Genomic DNA, 12,500 nt, shown 5'->3' with positions numbered 1-12,500 from the left:
GTTGTCATTGTGTTGACAACGAGACAAACTCGTTCCCAGGGTGACTCCTTTCCTGTCGCCCTCAATCTGGGAAAGAGGTTGTCACGGCTTATATATAGATTTAGCCAAGCCTAAAAGCGGCGCTCCCAAGACTCGCCTGAGACACGCCTCCCTTCGTTTTGATAGTCTCCCCTACCCTACCCGTGCAATCTGAAGGCACGTACGTACGTACGTACGGTCAGTCACGTGACAACCAAACGAAAAGAGGTTGACCTTATTCTATGGGTATGGGGCGTGGTAGCCCCGCTATAATTGCACGTAAGGAAATTCTTGGTTTGCTTCGTTAAGTTTTAATTCAAACATACACATTAACCGCTTTGCAATAAATTATTTAGAAGAAATTGAAGAGATTTGAAGCACCCAAGAGCTGCATATCAACACATCTTTATTAGCCAAAGTTACAAGTTGGAGTTTACACAACATTTTCAAAACCAAATTTACATCTTGCGCCGAGGGTTTCGCACGATTTTCAATAGTACTCATCTATTTATAATTAGGTCAAGAAACTCCTTTCCTCCTGTAACATGGCCAATTATACTTTCTATTTACCTATTCTTTCGTGAAATAAGGAAAAAAACTACTCAATCCTTCCCTCAAAAGGGGATGACTACCCGATAATAAATAACACTCTCATGATGATTAAGACCATCATTTTAAGATAATATGAGTAATCTCTAAGATAAATCAAACGGGTAGGCCTTCAAAGTCGAAGTACCAATAATGCGAATGATAAATAATTTCTATCGTATTTACATGATTGTTAATGTATGATTTAATTTGTACCAGGGTTGCAGTCGGTGACCAGCTGCACGATAGCATCAGATTGCCTTGAAATAAAACCAGGGGGAAATTTAAGGAGAGGGGAAGGGGGGAACGGGGACGGATGATGCTGCCCGAGTCCAACCCTCTGCTCTGCTGCGGGCTCCGGTTCCTGAACAGCGGCCTATGTAACGTCCTTCCCAATCAACTTTTCAATTAATACTCATCAGAAATTTGTCCAGGGTTTGTGTACGTTTTCTAAAGAAAATTCAATATCTTTTCCTAAACATAGTCCGTAACATTTTCATTTTCCAAACTCGGGTTTATCAATAAAATTACGTGACCCGAGCGGCCCGAGTAGAAAAGCATTTGTTAAGGTTTTTTTTTATCCATTTTTCCAAAACTTTTACCTCATGTCCCATAATTTTTTCTCAGTATTGAGAGCTAGTTAAAAAATTCCCATACTATTGTAGAATACTAATCTTGGTATGAACCTTGTGTAAATCTAGTCACCGATTATGAACAACTCTAGAGTAAAATAACTTCTGTCATATTGATAAAATATCTATGTCTTCCGGATAACTTTCCTAACTGCACTGTTTAATCAATCAATAACTCCAGAATACTGTGTATATCAGAAAAATCCTATAATATCTTTTCAGGAATCACGGCTAAAGGTCTGAGGGAAAGCAATCTCAGCACGACCTTAAGAAATGGTAGTCTACTTTTCAGAGTTGACATTCGAAAAACCGATGGCCAGGTGAGTGTCAAGACCCCAAAATTAGGAAAAATAGCTAACACAATGACAGGCCTGTCACAGTCTTATGGAGGAAAATGGACAACGATTCGCTTTCAGCCATTCAGTCTTTACCTACTACATTTCGAATTAGCTGGGGACGACAGAGTATATTGGGGTTTCTCCTATAGTGTATGTTGTAGTAACTTAAACTATGTACAACTTTGATAAGACTATGTAATGTACAATGTAAATGTCAAGTAAAACAATTTCAATCTCTCTTATGGTCTCCTCTAAGTTTCAGTCAGTTACTCGTTGTTGTTGTGAATCCATCTTTATGTTCTGAGCGTGGAGGCAGCATCTGAGGTTCCTGAAGAATAGTAAGATATATAATCTCATTAATACAATAAAAAAGATGTTTACTTTACGTCATCGCTGAATCCTACCGTAACGTTCTCGGTTCCGCCCGGATCTACTTCATCGTTTCCTCCGGCTACGTCAGGGGACGGCCTTGGAGCAGCTGGCGTAAATAACTTTGACTGGGCGTCCTGTGGTGTATGAATGAGAACATGTGACTATGAGCACACCTTATTCTATGCGATACAGGAATTCCTTTTAAGTCTTTACTGCAGGACAACAAGCTACAAGGAGCACAACAACATCATCATATCAATCGCATGCTTTATAATGTTAATTCAAATCAAGGAATTGACCTTAATTAGCTATGACATCGAACGAAAGTCGTTCTAATTCAGATACTAACGAAAACGTTACATGCTTAAAAAAGCTTTCAAGGAATGGACTGTCTAGTTGCCAGGAAATAAGCCCAGCAATGTGATGTAAGTACCCAAATTACGTCGTAACTAGTGAGATTTCAGATTCAAATCTGAACGAAAATTTTCAAAGAATGAAAACAAACCATAGAAAAAGACATCAGATAATATCTGCAGTTTGTGCAGGATCAGCCAGAGAAAATTACCTCTCCTTGTCTTTCCTGTTTCTGTGAAGCTTTCTGTGCCTCAGTCTCTCGCACGGTCGGGGGAGAAGGTGAAGGCACTGGAGCGGGTGGTGAGCCAGAGCCGTGCCGTTTGACAATGTGTCTCATTCGAGTTCTCGGTGAAGTGTTCCGTGACTGATTCCCCGGCTGTGCTTCTCGCGGACTACCCTTTTGTTCCCTGGGGGATTCCTCTGTTGGCTGTTAAGAACAAAGACACTTAGAATTTTTGCTGAAAATATTTGAGGTCTGCGTTAACACTAAACCAAACACCGAACAGGTGACTTTGTGAAATGTGTGTGTAGGCTTACCGGACAAAATCCCCACATTTAATTTACGCTTGGGAGATAAAAGCGATAACAACAGTAAATAGGAAGCTAATTCAAACCTAGATATCGATCTCTACAACAGAGCCTCTGTGTTTCAGAAGCCCTAAGCGGATACCCTTGGTCTGATATTCAGTTCGCTGCAGTGTGTTTGGCTTACCTGCCCTACAACTACGTTACGCGGAGAGTTGGGACCCGAGTTGGAGCGTGATGACGTCACCAGTGACTCCTCCTTACCAAGGGATGTCACTTCATGTTCATGCAGGGGAGAGGTGGAATTCTTGCCAATGGGTGGGATAGTCTACGAATGAAAACATACAACGTTAATAAATTTCCTCGAGGTTTTAGAGGGTCGAAGTGCCCCTCTATGACATACCTGTTTAAACCGTCCTTTATAAACATGTCCATCAGATCCTTTCAGTAAGTCAATAACAGATTTTTCTCTCCCCCAGTTTGGGATACCTGGATTATCGTCACGCCCTAACAATTGGAAAAACAAAAGGGTTTCATTTTGTGACCACGTCATACTCAATAGAAATAAAAAGTTCTGAGTAAAGTGTGGGACAACGCAAAATAGCTAAATAAAGAGACAAACTGCCCAAATACCGGTATATCAATATCTGCATTGCACATTGAGATTCCTGGAACGGTGAAAAAGGGTTTTAAATGTTAATCCATTGCGGTTTCAACGACGTCTTGTTAGCAAAGATTGTAAACCTGTTTACAATCATAATAACAGCAGAATACCCTTTCTTTCATCTAAGTGGAAACCCTAGCTAGTTCTTTCTGACCGGAACATTTCAAACGCTCCAAACGAAAGGCACGTCTGAGGGTGAACTTATGTTTGTTAACGTTATTTGTTGCCCCGCTTTCCAAATGATAAAACAGATTCCGTTAGTGCCATCCACAGATCACAGAGAACAAACCTCCCAACACTTGATTCAGCTGTGTAGGTTTGGTCCGTCTCTTTGGTAGATACATCACTGTATGGCTTCCGCCGCATGGTCGACCGGAAATGATGTCGTTCAATGTTCTCTCAGCTTTCCCACCGCTGTAGTGACCGCGTTGATACTGACGAATCTATGCACAGCCAAACAAGGGGTTTTACACTCAGAGAAAGAAAAACAATTTTTTTGTTTTGTTTTTCTGTTTTGTTTTTTTTTTGTTTCTTTTTAAAGAAAGAAAAACTAGAATAAAAATTTTGGATCAATGTCGGTATCTGAGCAACTGCGCACCCACCCCCCCCCCCTAACACAACGTTATTAGTTGACTGTTGTTGGGTTAGGGGAGGTGTAAGTGCATGTACGCGCCGAGAACTGAATTGTTTTTTTTTTCTCCTCTGGCTAAGAAAAGAAAATATAAATCATGCAAGGAAAAATTCATCGTAACTGTCATTGTTTCTAAGATCTAGGCACCAGAAAGCGAAATACTACATTCTGTGGTATAAAGGGTAACTGAAACTTCGGTGCAATTCGTTTAATCTAGCAGGACTCCTCAAACCTTGGTTGCGTTTAGTGGAACGAACCAATTAAGGGTTCCTTAAGAAGAAACAGCAATCCTTACCTGATCCATTTCGTATGACAGATATGGGCCCTTGGACCTTTTCGTCCGAACCCCCCTGGGGGCTGGCAGGTTGGCCTGGAGGGGTCCCCTGAGAGGAAGTTCCACAGGTCTACTACATGAGATACAGTTAAACTTGATGGGTCTGCGGAAGCCAGCTGCATCCGAAAAATCCACTTTTGCTTCTGCTGCAATCATGTTCCTGGACTTCTGTACATCTGCTATACGCCTTTCTGAAGCAAAAATTGACACAGTTTTACAATAATTTAATTCCTCGTACAACAAATCCTAAAAGCAAATTTTTCTTTGTCGGACAAAGGGCGTGTTTTGGGCTTCAATGCTTTTTATGGACACCAAACAACTTTGGTGTAAGTATGAGAAAGAAAATATGGAGCCACTTCAGAATACCCTTCCACATCATTTACATATGTCGGGAGGATTTGAAGAATGAGGTATAACACAATAGGCGCTATTCTTATTCAATGGCATGTACATGATAGGGCCGGGTATTCTGAAGTTTAGAGGAAAATATATTGCAGGTCTGTGACCCTGATGGGACTTTAGTCCATCAAAGGTTACCCCTCTGCATTTCGTCAAGAGTCCCGTAGAGTCTTACGCTTATGGTGAAGCTCTAGAAGGGTAACCTTAAAGTTTCCAGTCAAGCCTCCACGCGAACGAAGTGGTCTTCGCCGCCAAAACTTATTCCAGTTGCTGTTGCTTTCAGTGACAAGAGGGGTCGTTTCTACCCTTGCATGGATTGCGAGTCCGTTACAGGTTACCCCTTGCTTTTTAACAGGTGTTTGTGACAATCTTTCTGTACCCATTCACTTACTACTGGGTGGATAGAGGCATTGCATGGGTAAGTTGCTTGCCTAGCAACACAACTCAATGACTCCCTTGCATTTGGACCTTTTGATCTAGAGTCCAATACAAACCACTACATCAGAAGGTATCCCACATTCACAGTGTACACGGAAAATAAGAAAAATCGGACCCCTGTATCTTTTTTTAGCCAAATTTAACCCTAGACGTGTTTATGCTTAACTGGATTCCCTGAAACAGATTTTTTATGACCTCAAATGAATGAAATGCAGAAAAAAAATGATGCAAAGGGCTTGACACTAACGGTAGCCAGTTAGCCACAGACTAGTAGAAATTCAGTTTTGGCTAGTGGTTTTTTATTTCCACTAGCCAGTTTGGCTAGTAAACAAACTGAAATTGCTGTAACATCTAAGTTGTCACCAGCTACTTGGCTAGTAAGTTGAAAAGTTAGCGTTGAGCCCTGATGTAAAACCCTCCACTCACCTAGGTAGTTTTTTAGTGCCTGGAAAGCTTGGCCATCCATCTTTTCTGACATATCAACGGACAGTTGCTTCAGTGCTTGTTTTAATGCCATTTCTTCATTCATGTAATCATCCATTTTCTGTAGTGCTTCTCTAAGCCCTTCGTCAAGCATGCTAAATGTATTATCAAATGTTGATATATTCACTTTACTGTCCAGTGAGGCCTTATCAGCTTTAATGTCCATTTCCATGGCTACATTTTCCTTATCCGCTTTGCTCTCTTGCAGTTTTTCAACATAGTTGTACAAGGCTTCAATGTGTTCCTGCATAAAACAGGAATGGACTAATATCAAAAGGTAGTATTTACCAGCTAAGTGCTTACCTAAGTGTTGAGTTTTGCTTCACTAAGCTTTGCAACTAGCTAAAATAACTCGCATGGCATACACCTTCATATTTACATCATCATGAGTGACTTTAAATTTCTGGTGACCTAGTTGTTGACAATTGACATTGGTGGCATACTGGTTTAAATCACTAATTAAATAACTTCTGAACAAATAACACAAATCAATCATGGTAACATGATTATTCAAGCCCTAAACCCAGGCAGGAAGAAAACTAGTTGGCTATTTACAAGCCTGGTTGAGGAGTAACTGGAAACTAACCAGAAAAAAAAAAAAAAAATCTGTGTAGTGGTTGGTGTGGGACTGGAAACCAGGACCTTTAAAGTGAGAGTCCCACTCCCTCTCCACTCTACCATGCTGAATCTTCCTACTATCAAAAAACACCCACCTGTTTTCTGGAAAGATCTCCCACAACTTCAGAGGTTTGCCTATCTGTAGCTATGGCAAGTTTTTCCTGTTGAGTTTGAAGCTCATTTAAATGTTCTCTTATAGCATCGAGAACACTGCTGTCCACAGCGGGTGATTGGCTGACCACTCCTGTGAAAGCTGGTTGTTGTTTGCTCTGCCTTGCAAGGATGGCCAGTTCACGCTTAAGTGCTTCGATATGCTCCTTGTTATCCTGAGCCATTTTCTTGATTTCAGCCAATGCCACCAAGTCTTGATTTGTATTGAGGAATTCCAAACCTTTTTCAAATGAAACTTAGATCAGCTTACATATTGGTCAGTGCTTAGACATCTACACTCACTTGGAGGGAAATCTTAACAACATGGACTAAAGTTAAAAATCAGTTTCCAACTACCCTAGTTTGATTTACATCTTCCTTTGCTTATTGACTCTACTAATTGAGCTAGAAAGAAAAGGGAACAAACAAAATTAAATTCCAATGGTTAGGATTTAAAATTCAGTTTAAACTACAACATAAATGGTAAATGTAAGAATGTCTCCACCAAGTTAATGAATAAGTTATGGAAAAGAACTGCTTGACTGTGAAGTTACCCTATCAATTTTAGAGTGTCTTTTATGTGATATAATGATGATTACATGGTGATAATGACTTGTAGAACAGTTTTTCTGACACAAAATAATTTATAGTTATGGTTTGTTAAAGATGATCATTCATGTGATGATAACAAAGATGATGATGGATGATTACAATAAGGTGAGAGAATGGTTATGCTAAAAGTAAGATTATGCACAGCACAATCATTTCACATACCTTGTTTTAGCAAGGCCAGTTGATCTTGCAAGTCATCAGGAATGTGTAAATCTTCTTTGCTAATTTTCTGTGGGAGTGTCTCTTCCACTTTGGCTAGCTCTCCTGCTATTTCTTCTTGAGCTTCCATAACATTCATAATTTTCTTTTCTACCACATTGTGTTTGTCAGATAGCTCCCCAATTTGCCTAAGACATTCTAGCATTTCTTGAGAAGGGTGGTCAGCTACCAAGGGCATTTCTTGAATGTTTACCTGCAAGAAACAGAAAATGATCAGGTGAAAATTATGTTGTAAGGTCAATGTTTAGCTTTTTCCTGCGTTTTCACAACTGTCAACTTAGAATACAAAGTCACTCTTCCATTAAACTTTAGCAAAAGTGGAAGTGGCATATATACGTACTAAGTAATTTTCAAGAAAACATTTTGCATGTCTGGTCATATCATTAACTATTGAAACCAGTAATCATCTTACACCAGTGAAAAGTGGCTTGAATTGATTCTGATAAGCTACCATAAATTCACCCAAGGATATTACAGTCAAACCTGTGTACTCCTTGTGAAGGCAGTCTTAGGGACCTCAGGTGTCTGCACTGGTGTCTGTTGGGTAGATGGCACTGGAGCACTCTGTGGACGCCCATCTGACTCTGTATCGGATGCCTTATTTTCCCTTTCAAAATGATCAAATGCCTTTTCTAAAACACTACCTTGTTCTTTGCCTAACACAAAGCCTTGTTCTTTATCAAGAACACCACCATCCTCTTTAGATTTCTTTTCGAAGTCTGATTTCCTTACATTCAGAGCCTCTTCAAGGGCAGGCCATTTAACATAAACTGACAAGTCATCCTTTGCCACAAATTTATCCTTAAGTTGTTTTTCCAGAGAATGCAGCTGTTGCTGCAGTAACTGAGAGTTCTTGGTGTCATCGGATTTCCCTTCTGACAGATTCTCTCCAAGATTATCATCTTGAAGTGGCTTTTGACCAAGAAATCTTTCTTTCAGATTTCTAAGTTCACTGGCAATATCCTCCACTTCACCTTTCACTCCAGCGATTCCTTTCCCATCACTTCCAAGAAATTCATTCAAAATGGTCATTACTCTATCAATACCCTCTTCTGTGGCCTGAAGCCTCCTGTTAAATTTCATAAACTGCCACATTCCAGAAAGCACATTTTGATTGGATTCATTTTCTTGGGTTACACCTAAATCTTTTTGCGCCTGTTCAATTATAAACTGAGTAGATGGAAGGTTATCAAGGATTTTTAATCTGTCCTCTAGTTCTTGAACTTTATTCTCAAGGTTTTGTTGCCTCATCTGCAAACTGAATTTAGATCATCATGATCATTGACAATTGTTGAATGAAGTTAGAGTAAAAGACATGAAATAAAATATCCTTCATAATACTCAAATCAAAGTTCAGATTGCTTATCAAATAATTGTAAAGCCATAAGTTTAGCTTTCAAGCTCATCTCCCACAGACACTGAGAGATAAGATATGAATGCTTCCTAGAAATATCCAAAGTACTGGGTGGCATCAAAATCCAATGAAACAACAAAAATGTTAGTTATTGCTTGTATAGACAGATAGGGTGGTGAAGGGGTGATTCAACTTGCTCTGCCCTACACTTAAAAATAACCCTAAAATTTGAATTTTGGTTCATGTGTTTAAAATTCATGGAAGAGATAAATAAGGAGATTAAATATTAAATTATATATTAAAAGTATACTAAACATTATTATTAAAACTACATTAAAAATTGATTCAAACCAATACTGATAATTGGTTTAAGAAACTATTTGAAAGAAGGAATCAGGACCATTGTAGGATTTTAGACTAATGACATTTTTATATTCAAGACACTTAGGCCCTGTTTACAAGTAAGGAGGGTAACCCTTGTGCTAGGGTTGCGCTAGGGTTACCCTAGCAGGCAGGTCAAAGGTAGCCCGGGTTTACAAGCAAAATTTCACAGGTAGGGTTACCCTACCACCCGGGACAACTTACCTATGCTTGGAAACCACACGCATTGTTATCAATGTTCAAAGGGTCTGGAAACAAGTAAAAAGTTGACCTGGGTAGGCGAGTTATCCCCACCAGAGCGTTTACAAGGCAGCTAGGGTAACCCTAGCTGCCTTGTAAACATGTCGATGAAAAAAAGAAGAAATGTGGGAGTGTTAGGGTAACCCTCCTGCCAGGGTAACCCTTGCACTAGGGTTACCCTACCTGCTTGTAAACAGGGCCTTAAATGGCCTTTAGATACATTTTTTCCTCTTAAGTTCATCATGAATGGCACAAGACTCAATAAAAAATTTGGTTTGTTTGAAAGGAAAACACAGAATCTGAAGCCTATTGAAGCGCAAGTCTACATATTCTCTACTTTGATTAGCTGAAACACAGATAATTCCGCGAACTAAACTGTGCAAAAAAGACAAAAAAAAAAAAAAACTGGGAAAACAATAAGTTGGCATTCGTCCCTTACTGCAAACACTGTCAAGTGTTTATGAATATCAGGTTTATAAATGAAAGCAGAGCAAACCTAAAAAGTCCCCTGCATAGTTGTGACAATTTTCAACCTCTATCAAAACATCTGAACGGTTAAATTTGTGAACAGTGGGATCTCTATAATCCAAACCGAAAGACTGAAACAAAGCGTCTAAAACAAAATTGAAATTTCATAGAAAGGCTCTCTAATGGTGCCTAACTGAACAGATGCTAAGTAAATATAAAATTTTAATTTCTTCGTTTCCACGACGACAAATACTTCGAACCGTCAACAACTCACAGAATGTGTAGTGTTGAATAATGATCTGTTTCTTTCTGCGAAGTTTTCCAGTAACAATTCCATGCCACAAAGGGGATTAATTCAAGGTTTTACTTGCATCAAAATACGTATAAAGAATCAACCCTCCGGCTACACGAAAATCATGGCTGGATTTTGATCGCTTGTCGCCATTGTTGATAATGAATAACATGCAATTAGTGAAAATCCGCTTAAGAATATGTGCTATTTCCGCGCGATTACGAGGGAAATATTTCATCGTGAAAAGATGCTCTCGAAAAGTCAGCTCTGTACATCGACAAACCATTTTGGATCATTAACTTTAAGCCGTTAAAATGCATTTAAAGCGAAATCTGAATAATTTATAACATTCACCAAATTTTCTGTCAAAAGAACACTGAAAGTAATGCCCGTTAAAGTGATAAACAGAACCAAGTGCCTTGTTATCATGAAACGCTTACGGTTCGCTGATCAAGGTTTCCAAGTTTCGCTGTTGTACTTGTATTATACTACTCGACGAAACGGTGTTTATAATAAAATGGAACAAACGAGTGTTACGTGAACACCACTTTCACAGCTTAGGCAACATTTGCATATTCGAACGACTGGATTTGTAATAAAAGTGTGGCAAACAGCTAATCAAACCTGTCGAAGTTGCTTCTTTGGTCCAACTGACTCGTTGTTTGATCCCGGCGATTATCATCACGATTGGAATTGTCAGCGTCGGAAATCTTTTTACCTGGTCCATTTAACTGCTCAAATGAAGTACTTTTGTCCTTTCCTTCAACATGAGCAGCAGCTAACTGAGTATTTAGCACTCCATTCTGCGGGTCGTAACTCAGGCCAATGTGATTCAAAATAGCGTGAAGAAGAGAGTGAAGATGATTGAAGTTCACGACACCTGCATCCGGAGAACGCAAGGCTAAATCTACCAATCTATGAAGATCTGTTTCGGCTCCCATTTTTTGGTCTTCACATCTTATCCTTTGTGTTGCACAACCACTCTTCGATTGTCATGAATAATGCAAACATGCCATGTCCGGACGGGAAATTGCTATGTCAAGTGGACTGTCGTTAAAATGTTTTGGGAGGTGGCGATGGGGGGAGGGGTGGGTTAAATGGGAACAAACACTGGGGACTATATTTCACGCGCAAGTACTCGTAACTACTCCAAATAAAGGATTCACCAGATGTAATGGCATTCAGAACTTCAGCGAAATTTGTTGGAATTTCGTCACCAGATATCCGAAGTATGTGCCTACAGCACTAAAATTAATCAACGTAAGATGCGCAGGTGAAAGGATGAAAAAACTCTTAATTACGTTTATAAATGAGTATAGCCTTAGGCTGTTTTGACACACTGAAAGAGAATATTGATATTCTCTTGCACACTGACAAAGATCTTATTTTCACCGTTTGACAAAATTTTAAGGAGTCCGGCCTTCACGATTTTGGATTTTGGATTTTTGACCTAGCCATATGATCTCGAAGACATCAACCTTGAAGGGTTAGATATGGCAGCCAGTATGTATTAAATGGGTGAATTACGAGATAGTTATTACTATTTGATTCTTTAGGCCCACCCGGTGTAAAACAGGGTAAGTCGAAGAGATTACTCCGTTACGAGAAAAAGTTGTCCAAAACAAGGCAATGCAAGACTTCGGAAAGTCATTTTGAAAAGTAGATCTGACCATTTTGCCATAGAGGATATTAGGTTGCTCTTCCCACTCTCGGATATGTTAATTTGGATTTTTGAGACGGTCGACTGCGCTTTTAGCCAATATGAACCTGAAGGTCAGACCGAAGCAGTTTGAAAAAGAGACACGATGTGACTAAAGCGAATTCGAGATTCCTGGAAAAATTATAGGGAAAACCCATTTGGGAGAAAAATTCTTTTTTTAAGTTGGGGGCTCTCATCGATCTCTTCATTGTTCAAGCGCGTTGTGAAAATCATTAACCTTCAAACTCTCTCAAAAAAGCTTTGTTTGGGTACTCAATGTAAGTAGTCTTATTTTAGTTCACTATTGCGTTGAAAATTCTTACACAAATCAGAAGCATGTAACTTCCATTAGGAGAGGCTCCACCTACATACCCGGCGTTGAAGGTTTGTTTGCCCGATCTCTTGTTGATAAGAAGGAAATAGCGATGGCAGACATCTTTACTTATGGTGAATTGAAAATTTAGCCTGTTACTCTCCATCACTATAATTTGGTTTGCAGCTTGGGTCTGGGTACCGGTAATTTAAGGGTAAAACTTACAACAGTGGTCCTGTAATCTCGTGCGAGTGTTATTCAATTTTGTGTTATCGAAAAAAGCCTCTGGCAGAAGTAAGTTGTAACACTTTTTACTTCGCACACCATTAACTTCTTTACAGGCAATGTTAGTGTTGTCTCACAAGAATTAATGTCTCG

At 39.4% G+C, this 12,500-nt stretch overlaps 2 protein-coding genes across 2 annotated transcripts in view; both read right to left on the bottom strand.

Moving 5' to 3' along the window:
- LOC111336112 (uncharacterized) overlaps positions 1-37 on the bottom strand; it is a 3,607-nt gene extending 3,570 nt beyond the window's left edge. Inside the window, exon 1 of the mRNA XM_088740651.1 lies at positions 1-37. This exon is cut by the window's left edge and continues 598 nt beyond it. The gene's annotated coding sequence lies outside the window, so the exon portion shown is untranslated.
- Positions 38-407: 370 nt separating this feature from the next.
- LOC111336113 (uncharacterized) lies at positions 408-11,171 on the bottom strand. The gene is made up of 12 exons (XM_088740617.1): positions 10,735-11,171; positions 7,859-8,633; positions 7,319-7,568; positions 6,490-6,785; positions 5,720-6,020; positions 4,418-4,647; positions 3,781-3,934; positions 3,231-3,334; positions 3,015-3,155; positions 2,514-2,729; positions 1,981-2,082; positions 408-1,904 (listed from the first exon to the last, which is right to left on the bottom strand). Exons 1-12 carry the CDS (start codon positions 11,049-11,051, stop codon positions 1,839-1,841), a joined length of 2,952 nt encoding a protein of 983 aa, XP_088596743.1. The 5' UTR covers positions 11,052-11,171; the 3' UTR covers positions 408-1,838.
- Between the last annotated feature and the right edge of the window lie 1,329 nt (positions 11,172-12,500).

This window comes from Stylophora pistillata, chromosome 1 (genome assembly GCF_964205215.1).
Source record: "Stylophora pistillata chromosome 1, jaStyPist1.2, whole genome shotgun sequence".
NCBI classification, from domain to species: domain Eukaryota; kingdom Metazoa; phylum Cnidaria; class Anthozoa; order Scleractinia; family Pocilloporidae; genus Stylophora; species Stylophora pistillata.
The sequence above is the reverse complement of the archived record's forward strand: the minus strand, read 5'-3'. Positions and strand labels throughout refer to the sequence as shown.

Excerpts from the sequence above, each read along its gene's own strand:
- LOC111336113 (XM_088740617.1), bottom strand. The coding sequence starts at position 11,051 with ATGGGAGCCGAAACAGATCTTCATAGATTGGTAGATTTAGCCTTGCGT. Across the intron at positions 2,730-3,014 it reads GTAACGTAGTTGTAGGGCAG|CCAACAGAGGAATCCCCCAG; the intron begins GTAAGCCAAACA and ends TGTTCTTAACAG. Across the intron at positions 2,083-2,513 it reads AACAGGAAAGACAAGGAGAG|GACGCCCAGTCAAAGTTATT; the intron begins GTAATTTTCTCT and ends CATACACCACAG.